The sequence below is a fragment of the Nicotiana tomentosiformis genome, chromosome 6, assembly GCF_000390325.3.
Source record: "Nicotiana tomentosiformis chromosome 6, ASM39032v3, whole genome shotgun sequence".
NCBI classification, from domain to species: Eukaryota; Viridiplantae; Streptophyta; class Magnoliopsida; order Solanales; family Solanaceae; genus Nicotiana; species Nicotiana tomentosiformis.
The window spans coordinates 126,095,298-126,108,943 of NC_090817.1; the positions used below are offsets into that span (position 1 = coordinate 126,095,298).

At 38.3% G+C, this 13,646-nt stretch overlaps 1 protein-coding gene across 1 annotated transcript; it reads right to left on the reverse strand.

The window, feature by feature from the left end:
- Positions 1-308: 308 nt before the first annotated feature.
- LOC138894724 (uncharacterized) lies at positions 309-1,285 on the reverse strand. Its single transcript, XM_070179452.1, has 2 exons — positions 1,211-1,285; positions 309-746 (listed from the first exon to the last, which is right to left on the reverse strand). Exons 1-2 carry the CDS (start codon positions 1,283-1,285, stop codon positions 309-311), a joined length of 513 nt encoding a protein of 170 aa, XP_070035553.1.
- Between the last annotated feature and the right edge of the window lie 12,361 nt (positions 1,286-13,646).

The following is a 13,646-nucleotide window of genomic DNA, read 5'->3' on the forward strand; positions in this document are numbered from 1 at the left end:
TACCGGGCAGAACTTCGGGTCCAAGCTCAGTTAATCCCTGTCATATCTAAATAGGAACAAGCAAAACAATCCATATTATTGATAAGAAATTTAATGAGTTTTTCCCTGAGCTCGGGGATTAACCCCGTTCCCAGGTATACCTTTCGGTCGGGTAGATGCCCGATCAGTACCACCTGCTCCAGATCCTCGACCGTCAATTTGGTGGCGTCGAAATCCTCGGGGATTATGAAGGATCGAGGGATCCAATAGTCATCGTCATCGTCCGTTCCCTGCTTCTCCGATTGAGTCGAGGCTGGCAGTTGTGATTGCTATTTAGCTTCTTGTTTTCCTTTGGACTCCGATCCTTTTGTTGACGAAAGTGACGATATCGGTATCATTACATCTACCATGAACATCTCTTTGGTAGAATACTGCTTCCCGTACACCGTTTTTATTCCATCCGGTGTTGGGAACTTCAGCATTTGGTGAAGTGTTGAAGGGACTGCCCTCATATTGTGAATCCAGGGTCTTCCGAATAGAGCGTTGTATTTCACATCGCCTTCGATCACATGGAACTTGGTTTCTTGAATAGTCCCAGCTATATTTACTGGTAAAATGATTTCTCCTTTAGTCGTTTTGCTTGCCATGTTGAAACCATTGAGAACTCGAGCTGCCGGCACGATCTGATCTTGTAGATCGTGCTGCTCCACAACCCTCGATCGAACAATATTGGTCGAGCTTCCTAGATCAATTAAAACACGTTTAACCTGAATTTTATTAACAAGGATAGAGATTACCAATGCATCATTGTGGGGTTGTGAGATCCCTTCTGCTTCCTCATCGTTGAATGATAAAGTGCCTTATGGTACATAGTCTCGAGTTCGGTTTTCCCTGGTGATCAATACCTTAGTGTGTTTGAAAACGGGCCCTTGTAGAATATTGATCCCACCAATGATCATGTGAATTACGTGCTGTGGTTCTTCCTATTTGTTTTTCCTGTTTGCATCCCTGTCTCTAAAATAAGTTTTAGCTCGGTCGCTCAAGAACTCTCGAAGTTGACCCTCGTTGAATAGACGGGCCACCTCCTCCCTTAGTTGTCTACAATTTTTGGTTCTGCGACCATGCGTACCATGGTATTTACATATTTGATTGGGGTTCCTTTGGGATAGATCGGTCTGTAGGGGCCTGGGCCATCAAGTATATTTGATTCTCCCAATGGCCGACATAATACCTGATGCGTCGATGCTGAAGTTGTATTCTGATAATCATGGTGCCTCTGTGGGATCGGCACGTTTATCGAAATCATTTTTGCTCATGAGTGCTCGAGAGCTCTGTCCTCGATCGTTCCTTCGATCATTTTGGATGGGATTGCATCCTGGGCCGCTGTTTCTATGATTTGCATTGTATGGTTGATATCGGTCTCTGTTTGACCGAGGTTCTCTGTCGATATCTCTCTGAGTTCTTCCAACGGGCCTGATCGGATAAGTGGAACCAGAAGAGGTCCCTAATTGATCATCCTCGACCATGATCTTCGACTGGTATCGATTATGTACATCGGCCCAGGGTACCGCTGGGTATTCAATTAAATTCTGCTTTAGCTATCGGGAGGCCACCGAACTCCGATCGTTCAAACCTTGAATAAAAGCTTGAACAGCCCAATCGTCTGTGACTGGTGGTAGTTCCATGCGTTCCATCTGAAACCGAGATACGAACTCCCTCAACATTTTGTTATCTTTCTGTTTTACCCTGAAGAGATCCGACTTCCTAGTCGCAACCTTTATTGCTCCGGCGTGTGCCTTTACGAAAGAGCCTTCAAGCATGGCGAAGGAATCGATGGAATTAGGTGGCAGATTGTGATAGCATATCATTGCCCCCTTCGATAGAGTTTGTCCAAATTTCTTTAGTAGACCCGATTCGATCTCATAATCTTCTAAATCATTTCCTTTTATGCACATGTATAGGAGGTGACATGCTCATTTGGATTGGTGGTCCCATTGTACTTGGGGATTTCCGGCATGCAGAATTTCTTCGGAATGGGCTTCGGAGCCGCACTTGGGAGGGAACGGCTTCTGCACGAACTTTTTCGAGTCCATACCTTTTAAAATTGGTGGCGCCCCCGGTATTTGGTCAGCCCGGGAGTTATATGTCTCTAATTTCTTGTCATTTGCCTCGATTTTCTTTTCTCCCATTTCAATTCGTTTAGTGAGATCCTCGAGTATTTTCATAATGACGGGGTCAGTCCCCGATTCATTGGCATTCGACCTTTCCGGCAATGGCTCGGTCCTGTGGACGACTTCTGGTTCTACACCACTCGGCGCTCGATGTTGAATTTTTAGTTGCGCTATAACGGCTTGTTAAGCCTGTAACATTTCAAATATCAATTGGAGGCTGACTCCACCATCTCCTCCGCCCTGCGTACCTCGATCACCAGATCGACCTTCCCTGCGTACGCTACCTTCGAGATCAGCGCCCAAATTTGTATTTAGGGCGATATATGAACTGACGTAGATGGGGTTTGCAATTGGTACTCCCTCGGGATCAGCCTGAGGCACCTCGATTCCTAGGGCAGTTATATCGCCATTCTCCCCGTGAAATCCGAAACCGTTGTCACTATGTACGGGTGTTGTTTGTGAGTTTGACATATTTTTTCCTGAAAAATAAAACACTTACAAGAACAAGCATAAAGTAGTGTGTGTTATTAAAATCAGTATTTAGCAATCACTATTATCCTTATCCCCACGGTGGGCACCAAACTGTTTACCCTCAAAATTGGATAACTGTCACACCTCCTTTTTCCCGGGGGAATAGGAAAGAAAGGAGTTTTTTTAATTTAAGTGACATTAATCGAAATGGAATTATTTATTAGATTCAGAGTCGCCACTTGGGATAAAATCTGGTGTCCCAAGTCACCGATTTATTTTAAATCCCAAATCGAGGAAATTTGACTCTGTTTTACCGTCCGCAAACACAGAAGACCGGGTAAGAAATTCTGTTAACCCGAGAGAAGGTGTGAGGCACTCTCGAATTTCATGGTTTTAGCACGGTCGCTTTAATTATACCTGGCTTAATTAAATAGTTTAATTACTCATTTTAGAACCTATGTACATTTACCTTTTTACCGCTTTTAATTGCTTGATTATTAGTAATTATGAAATTATCTTAAAACGAGTCATGCGTACGTGTACTCATTTCATTTGGCGCGTCAATAATCATGTCACGCGTACGTGTACACAACTAATAACACCTTATTTTATTAAGATTATTTTGCCCAAAATCGCGCGAACGCATACTTCGTTTTTAATTTTGGAAATCAAAATTATGTTACGCGAACGTATACATAGTTAATCAAAAGTGTGCCTAAAGCACACTTGTTTATTATTCATTTCCTAAGTTCAAGATTACTGCAGTGTCACGGATTATGGAGGGATTGTAGAAAAAATTAAACTAATTAAGATTCCCTTAGCTAGTCCATTAGATCATTAAGATGTTGGAGAAGTTCTGTTATTTACTAAATTCATTAACACTAGGCTTTGCAGAAATTCAGACTTATTGGGACTCAAAGTTATTTAAAAGGGCCAGAACCAATCCTTATTGTTGAAAAATTAAATTCCATAAGCTCATTAAACATTCTAACACGAACCACTGATTTGCCAACTTAATCCATCTAACAATTTAATGCATTCATTCAAGAACACAGGCCACATACATCACCAAAATAGATAAACTAATTAAAGTAACTAAGAGAGATACTACGAACTAAGGCAGTAGAACTGAACTCATGAATTTCAGATAATCATGTAACAATATTCAAATATAAAACGCCATAGCAATATTTAAGTAAAATTAGATAAGGGGATAAAAGATGAACCTTTGAATAAGCTTTCCAATATATTAACAAGAGAAGTTCAAATGTACAGCAACAAATTATTTGGAAATTGTGAACCGCGTACGAAGACCTCAACGAACTTCGAACCTCGACTCGACTGTTTTTACCCCGGACTAAACTACCAAAAGAATCAATTTTTCTGCAGTTTTTTTTAATGGTTTCTGCAGCTGATTTTGCTGTGTTTCAGTAGTGTTTCGGGGCTATTTTGGCTGTATTTTGACGTGAATAGTAGCTGATTTTGGGTGGCTCTAATGACTGGGTTTGGGACTGTTTTGAGGCTGATTTCAACAGGTTTTTGTGGTGGGGGAGAGCTGGTTCTAATAGTAAGATGATGATAAAAAAGAAAAGCTGAAACGATGGAGTTAGTGGCGAAACAAAGAAGATGATGGAGCTCCCATAGTGTATATGAGAAGAGGAGACAAACTTTTATTTTTTATTTGTGAAGATGAAAGAGTTGCTGTGCTTCTAGCTCCTCTTCTTTTCTTCCCTTTTTTTTTTTATTAGGTCTCCTCCTTAAAATATTGGACTCCCCTCCCCCCTTTTTCTCAGTATCCCTTTTTCTCTTTATAGGGAAGAATATTAGTAGTTTTTTGTTCCTAGAATTTGGAGTAGAGGACGTGGGTTTTTGAAGTGAAGTTGAGGAGTTGAGTTTGTGTGCTAGTGTGGAGATGGAGATGTGAGGGAGTGGGGGTGAGACGTGTGTGAAGTGGTGTGTGTGTAGGTAGTGATTAGTTAGATTAGATATAAGTTAAACTTTTGGTTTTATTTTAGTTTTTTTTTCTTCTTCTTCTTTTCCTTTTTGTTTTTCTTTAAAAGATAAAATATAAAAATAAGAAAAATTAACTACCTAATTTTTAGACTAAAATAATAAAGGCAAACTAAATATTTACACTATAATTTAAATGACACCCAAAATATACTAAAACTAAGCTAACTTATTTATTATAAATTTGGTTTAAAGAAATCATATATTTTTGTAATTTTTCTTTTTCTCTTTATAAATAGGAATAAGATTTATACTATAAGTATGTGAATATTTTTTTTTTAATTTTTAACTTTTCTCAAATAAAACCTATTAAAAAGAAGACAAAAGTTTAAAATATCAGGATTAGACCTAGAAACAATATTTACACTAAAATAGTATAGAATTCGAGTGTGGTCAAAAATTAGGTGTTCACAGCATGTCCCTCTTTGCTTGGAAACATAAAGAGTTTTCAGGAAAAGAAAATGAACAAGGTGACTGATTTTTGACCTCACTATTATTTAAAAGGGAAAAGAAGAGAAAAGAAGGGGTTGCGACCGAGCCTTGGTATTAGGCAGCCTAAATATCCCGGGTTATAAGGGAATCATATCACGTGTAGTTCAAGTGGAAGAAGAGTGACGGAGTATGGTTAGATGGAGAATCGAGCGAAGTTCCGTCGAGGTTCCGGTCCGCGGTTCCTACTATTACAGGAAAATGAATAGAAAATTACATAATCTTGAAATCTAAGAGTTACAAAACTCCTATCTAAAGGTCGTCTGGAGTCTAGTTTTGATTCTTGAGTTGCTTCTCCCATTGACTTTAGACTGAAACTTGATGCTCTTGATGCAACAGACTATGAAATATTCTCACAAGCTTGTTTCTTGATCAGATGATGAGAAGATAGATCTTGAGACCCTATGTCTCCGCATGCATTACGTCAAAGCTGGTTATGGATGGTATTGAGATCAAACGTTCCACTTTCTCTGGCGAGAGCTAGAGTCTTTTCTTGCACATCCAATCCGTATTTTGCAGAAAAACCTGCAAGCCATGAGAAACAAACAAAACGAACAAAATATTTTGCCCCAGTTTGCACTAGAAAGTTTTTGTGAGTTATTGAAAATACATTAAACTATCCTTGCTATTGCAGAATAAAGAATTGAATAAGACATTTTTTTCTCTTTGATAATAGGTGATGTCGTACCCTATGTTAATAAGATGGAAGGCAACCAGGGGATGTAGTACCCTGTGTTGACAATAAGATGAGGCTCGTGGTGTTTTGAGATGCTGCTAGGGAATGTCGTAACCTATGTTGGCAGAAAGTAATGCAGCCAGGGGATGTAGTACCCTGTGTTGGCGATAAGATAAGGCTCGTGGCACTCTAGGATGCTACTAGGGAAGTTATACCCTACGTTTGCAATAAGAAATGCAACCAGGAGATGTAGTACCCTGTATTGGCAATAAGGTGAGGCTCTTGGCTCTTTAAGATACTACTAGGGAATGTCGTACCCTATGTAGGTAGAAAATAATGTGACCAAGGGATGTAGTACCATGTGTTGGAAATAAGATGAGGCTCGTGGCACTCTGGGATGCTACTAGGGAATGTCGTACCTTATGTTGGCAATAAAATGAGGCGCGTGGCGCTATGAGATGCTACTAGGGAATATCGTACCCTATGTTGGCAGAAAGTAATGCAGCCAGGGGATGTAGTACCCTGTGTTGGCGATAATATGAGGCTCGTGGCACTCTGGGATGCTACTAGGGAATGTCGTACCCTATGTTGGCAATAAAATGAGGCTTGTGGCACTCTGAGATGCTACTAGGGAATGTCGTACCCTATATTGGCAACAAGTAATGCAGCCAGGGGATGTAGTACCATGTATTGGTAATAAGGTGAGGCTCTTGGCACTCTGGGATGCTACTAGGGAATGTCGTACCCTATGTAGGCGGAAAGTAATGCAGCCAGGGGATGTAGTACCCTGTGTTGGCAATAAGATGAGGCTCTTGTCTCTCTAAGATTCTACTAGGGAATATCGTACCCTATGTAGGCAACAAGTAATGCAACCAGGGGATGTAGTACCCTGTATTTAAGATACGGTATTGATTCCCTATAATGAAACTAAAAATAACATATTTACGTGCATGTTGGAAGAAAATCAAGGATTTGAGAACTTCACTTGATGGTGTTCGTCTTTTCACGAACTGTTTCTTAAATTGTTGTGTTCCTGTTCTAAACAAAGAAAGATTTGTTAGTTTTACAATGGAGGTCGGTTTGTGGCCTTGATTGTTTCGATCTCTTGATCTTGGCACATTTTCTTTTCAACTGCAACTGATTATTTCCTTAATACCAACTGCATCTCTGACCCCAAAGAACCTTTGGCATTTCCAAACTTTGCCATGACGGTTGGTCGTGTGGGACTTAACCTATTTCAACTTTATTTTGCCTTTGTTGGCATTTTGCTTTTGGCTTCTTTCAAAGTTTTCCATTTCAAAGCATCGGCCAATCATGGCCAGTCGAGGTTGACCTGATGCCCTTACTGAGGCTTGGCGCCTTTTGAATATATCAGTTCACTTCAAACGAGAACCTTGTAAATCGGTCTTGCCGTCTTTTCTTTGCCTTATTTTCTAAACAATTTAGACCGAAAGGGATTCAAAGAAAAACAAACAATAGAATAGAGAATGAGTTTAAAACAAGAGGTGTCTCTTTCGGGGAACAGAAAGGCGAACTTATCTGGGAGTACATGCAGACTTCAATGAACATGACATGCCTTTTGGACTGGATATCTGATCTGTGTAAACTGTCCGACTCTTAGTAACTCATCACAACTTTTGACTTAAAACCGAGAAATCTTGCTCAGGACCGTGTTGATGTCATGGATGCGTGGATCCTCTTTTCGATTAACAGTGCTCTTTGCGGGTTTTCGCTAGCTGGCCTGTCTCATTTCTCTTCTCGCCATCGTCTTATAGTGCCCTTTGCGGGTTTTCACTAACAAGACTCTCTCATTTTATTTTCTCTACTCACTATCGCCCTACAGTGCCCATGAGGTTTTTCACCAATAGGACTCTCTCATTTTATTTCTCTAATTTAGTTGCATCCGATCCTAGTAATCGTATGCTCGAACTCTTGAACCTTATCGCCAATTGATCGGAAGGACTTGAAAGGATTTGGGTAAAAAGAATTTGGATTGAATTACAACTTTGGAACCTTTTGGACGAAATCATCGCCGAACCATTATAACATTTACCCTAGTTTTCACTTTTGGGGGAATGTGGATTTTTATTTTGGTATGACCGAACTCCAGAGTGAAGCTGCCTACGTATCCTTTCGGAATCAGGTCGAACGTAGTTCAATTAACTTGAACTTGTTTTGATTTTTTTTTTGGTTTTCTTTTGCTTCTTTTCTTCTTCTTTTTTCCTTTTTTTCTTCTTTCTCTCTCTTTTTTTTTATTTCCTTTTTCTTTCTCATTACATACAAGGTTCCAAAGAGGGTAGCTAAGGAAAAAGTATCTGGCTCAAAGAGTTAGAAAAGGGTTAATAGTATTTCGGTAGTAAGAATGAAAGCCTTCGTCATCCCAATCAGAGAGCATTAAAATTGCGTAAAGGGTCAAACATAGTACCTTTTGACCGCGTCTGCATTAACAGTTGTATTGGGAACATTTCCTTCGATGTCTCCCAAATACAGTACTTCCTTTTGTTAGCAATCTTGTTACAATGTATGGAGCTTCCAATTCTGGGCAAATTTTCCTTTAGCTTCCTCGTGATTCGGAAGAATACGCCTCAGAACGAGTTGCCCTACTTCAAATTTCTTGGGCCGCACTTTCTTGTTGTACGCACATGCCATTCTTTGTTAGTACAACTGCCTGTGGCAAACTACAGTAAATCGCTTTTCATCAACCAAAGTCATTTTCTTCAATCGGGTCTTGACTCAATCTTCATCCTCGAACTCGGTTTCAACAATGATCCGAAGAAGAAATTTCAACTTCTACTGATATCATGGCTACAGTGCCATAAACTAATCAGGTAAGGGCGGTTTTCATTTGGACTTGGTTTAGGCTTGTTGTCCCTTCTTTGTTTATTTTCTTACAAGCCTTATCTTTGGCACATTCTACTTCTTGATTCATTATTTCAAGGTCTGACGTCATTTTAGGATCTGGGCATGAAGTCCGCAAGCATGTCATGTTATTAAAATATGCATTAACAAAACTTGAAAAGATAATAAGAAAGGTGACAAGATTAATAAAAGAGACATTCATGGATGATGAAATATTGATTTCATTTATTTGAATTTTATATGTAAACAAAATAGAAGGGTTTACATCAGAAAGTAAGATAGTAAAGTAAAGGAATTCGGATTACACCCTGAAATAACCCGAAATACAGAAAAGATAGCAAGACCGGCTACAGAGATTCTGTCTGATAGGGAAAGTTTCAGGTTTGGCGTCCATTTTTAGGTTTCTTTTCTATTGCAGCAATGGCTACAATGGCTTTCAGAGCCGGATCAAATTCTTTAATTTCCCCTTTGAGGGTCCAACAGTCCTCTGTATCATGTCCTACTGCTACAGAGTGGTATTCACAACTAGCATAAGCTTTGTGCGAGGGGACTCAGGATTTGGCCGGTTCAGAGCCACTGGCAGCAGCAGACCTATCCCGATTAGCTTTTGAAACAAACTTGAATATGATTCACCTATAAGAGTGAACTGATTCCTTCTGAGGAGCTCTCTTGGGTGAGGATTGTATTGGGGAACATTTTGTTGGGGATTATATGGAGCTTGGTAGGGACGGGCATTTCTGGGAGGTGGAGCTCGGTTTTGTGTATAATGTCGTGGCCGCGTGTAAGGTTGCACGTTTATCACCGCATAGAGAGGCAGTGCCACAACATAAACAAAATCTTGATGGGGATAATATTGTTGTGGGACCTTAGGAAGTATATATGATTGGTTGAATGACCTGCAGGCCCTCTTCGAGCTCAAAGCCATCATGGCTCCCTCTTCCCTCATGTTTCTGTTCATCAAACTCCCCGAACCATTCTCAACGGTCTGTGATGTGGCCTTAAAGGCAGCATGACTCAAGATTTGGCCCTTTTTAAAACCACTTTCGACCATCTCTCCAATTTTGATAGCCTCGGTGAACGGATTACCCATAACGGACATCATATTCTGGAAGTAGTCTGCCTCTTGGGCCTGTAGGAAGACCGTAACCATTTCTGCTTCATCTATTGGAGTCTTTACCTTGGCGGCTTGCTTGTGCCATTTGACAGGATTCACAGAAAGTTTTCGCAGTTTTCTTTTTCAAATTGGACAAAGAGTTTCTCTTTTTGTATTTTTTCACTCTTGCTTTTTTTTTTTGTTTTTCGCTCTTTGTTTTTCTTTATTTTTTTTGTCACTCCTTTCTTCTTCTTTTTTTACTCAGTTTATTTGATGGCAATGATCGAATCCGATGGGGATTGCCTACGTATCATGAGGCCGCATGAATCAGATCTTGCGTAGTTCGAAAATACCGGGAACAAAGTACATAAACTAGCTCTTATTTTTTCTTTGGGAATTTTTGGAAAGAAGACTTCTTAAAGGAGAAAGAAATTTTTTTTTTTGGATTTTGATTGATCTTTCTTTGAATTTTTGGAAGAAAGACTTCTAAAGAAGGAAAAAATATATTTTTGGATTTTGATTTGCAAATTTATTTTTTTGTTTTTCGAATGAAAGACTTCGGAAAAAAGGAAAATATATTGGATTTAATGAATTTGTTTTTTTTGAATTTTCTAAGGAAAGAATTCTAAGAAAGAATTAAGGAAAGGGAAAATATTTTTGGATTTTTTGAAAATGGGGGCCGAAACCGATGAGGTTTGCCTACGTATCTCACATCCGGTGAGAATCAGACCCGCATAGTTCGGTCAGAAGCGGAGAATATTTCAAAATCTTAGTCTATTTTTCAACATCTTTTGAATAAAATTTTGACACAGCTTGATTTTTAAAAAGAGGAATTTTATGAGAACCGACTAAATTTCACTCTTTTATTTTCTTCCTCCTTATTTTTCTTAATATTTTATTTTTATTTTTATTTTATTTTCAGAAACCCGTAAACATGCACAAACCAAATAAAACATAATGCACGAGTAGCACATAAGATGCGTCATGATGGTCATGTAATTCTCAGGTACACCTGTTCTAGACGGACCCAACCCCTGTGTTGGGTCCCCAAAGTCTAATGCACATGATGCAAACAAACGTTCCTACTAGGGATCCGGCATGAGGCTATGTTATTCTAGGTTTAAATCCTAAGGAGTGTTTTAGACCTGGCTTACCCAAGCGGACAACTCGAGCCGAGGTGGGAGCAATGTACCGGGAGCACGAAAGTCTACCCGGCCTAGTTACTGACCCAACCTCGTTCTAATTGGTATGACTTCTAACAGAAAAGTGGGCCACGCGCATATGTGCACCATAAATTCAGAAGACTCAGAAGTGAGGCGTAAGAAGACAATTTAATACAGTTCAAATAATATCAAAGCGGTAATTAGCACATTAGGCCCAAAAATACAGTAATAACATCAAATCAATAAAGCCAACTTTATATCACATTACAAGCTCGAATTCTGAACCCTGAACCCTGAACCAGAGATTCGGGGTTCTGTTCCCCAGCAGAGTCGCCAGAGCTGTCATACCTCCTTTTTCCCGGGGGAATAGGAAAGAAAGGAGTTTTTTTAATTTAAGTGACATTAATCGAAATGGGATTATTTATTAGATTCAGAGTCGCCACTTGGGATAAAATCTGGTGTCCCAAGTCACCGGTTTATTTTAAATCCCAAATCGAGGAAATTTGACTCTGTTTTACCGTCCGCAAACACATAAGATCGGGTAAGGAATTCTGTTAACCCGAGAGAAGGTGCGAGGCACTCTCGAATTCCGTAATTTTAGCACGGTCGCTTTAATTATACCTGGCTTAATTAAATGGTTTAATTACTCATTTTAGAACCTATGTACATTTACCTTTTTACCGCTTTTAATTGCTTGATTATTAGTAATTATGAAATTATCTTAAAACGAGTCATGCGTACGTGTACTCATTTCATTTGGCGTGTCAATAATCATGTCACGCATACGTATACACAACTAATAACACCTTATTTTATTAAGATTATTTTGCCCAAAATCGCGCGAACGCATACTTCGTTTTTAATTTTGGAAATCAAAATTATGTCACGCGAACGTATACATAGTTAATCAAAAGTGTGCCTAAAGCACACTATGTTTATTATTCATTTCCTAAGTTCGAGATTACTGCAGTGTCACGGATTATGGAGGGATTGTAGGAAAAATTAAACTAATTAAGATTCCCTTAGCTAGTCCATTAGATCATTAAGATGTTGGAGAAGTTCTGTTATTTACTAAATTCATTAACACTAGGCTTTGCAGAAATTCAGACTTATTGGGACTCAAAGTTATTTAAAAGGGCCAGAACCAATCCTTATTGTTGAAAAATTAAATTCCATAAGCTCATTAAACATTCTAACACGAACCACTGATTTGCCAACTTAATCCATCTAACAATTTAATGCATTCATTCAAGAACACAGGCTACATACATCACCAAAATAGATAAACTAATTAAAGTAACTAAGAGAGATACTACGAACTAAGGCAGTAGAACTGAACTCATGAATTTTAGATAATCATGTAACAATATTCAAATATAAAATGCCATAGCAATATTTAAGTAAAATTAGATAAGGGGATAAAAGATGAACCTTTGAATAAGCTTTCCAATATATTAACAAGAGAAGTTCAAATGTACAGCAACAAATTATTTGGAAATTGTGAACCGCGTACGAAGACCTCAACGAACTTCGAACCTCGACTCGACTGTTTTTACCCCGGACTAAACTACCAAAAGAATCAATTTTTCTGCAGTTTTTTTTAATGGTTTTTGCAGCTGATTTTGCTGTGTTTCAGTAGTGTTTCGGGGCTATTTTGGCTGTATTTTGACGTGAATAGTAGCTAATTTTCGGTGGCTCTAATGACTGGGTTTGGGACTGTTTTGAGGCTGATTTCAACAGGTTTTTGTGGTGGGGGAGAGCTGGTTCTAATAGTAAGATGATGATAAAAAAGAAAAGCTGAAATGATGAAGTTAGTGGCGAAACAAAGAAGATGATGGAGCTCCCATAGTGTATATGAGAAGAGGAGACAAACTTTTATTTTTTATTTGTGAAGATGAAAGAGTTGCTGTGCTGCTAGCTCCTCTTCTTTTCTTCCCTTTTTTTTTTAATTAGGTCTCCTCCTTAAAATATTGGACTCCCCTCCCCCCTTTTTCTCAGTATCCCTTTTTCTCTTTATAGGGAAGAATATTAGTAGTTTTTTGTTCCTAGAATTTGGAGTAGGGGACGTGGGTTTTTGAAGTGAAGTTGAGGAGTTGAGTTTGTGTGCTAGTGTGGAGATGGAGATGTGAGGGAGTGGGGGTGAGACGTGTGTGAAGTGGTGTGTGTGTAGGTAGTGATTAGTTAGATTAGATATAAGTTAAACTTTTGGTTTTATTTTAGTTTTTTTTTTCTTCTTCTTCTTTTCCTTTTTGTTTTTCTTTAAAAGATAAAATATAAAGATAAGAAAAATTAACTACCTAATTTTTAGACTAAAATAATATAGGCAAACTAAATATTTACACTATAATTTAAATGATACCCAAAATATACTAAAGCTAAGCTAACTTATTTATTATAAATTTGGTTTAAAGAAATCATATATTTTTATAATTTTTCTTTTTCTCTTTATAAATAGGAATAAGATTTATACTATAAGTATGTGAATATTTTTTTTTAATTTTTAACTTTTCGCAAATAAAACCTATTAAAAAGAAGACAAAAGTTTAAAATATCAGGATTAGACCTAGAAATAATATTTACACTAAAATAGTATAGAATTCGAGTGTGGTCAAAAATTAGGTGTTCACAATAACAATTAAACTTATAATGTAGATTTAAGGATACGTGATTTCACTTAATACCAGTTGATAAATTTGAATATTAAAGACCTAATTGAACTATAAGGCAAATTAAAC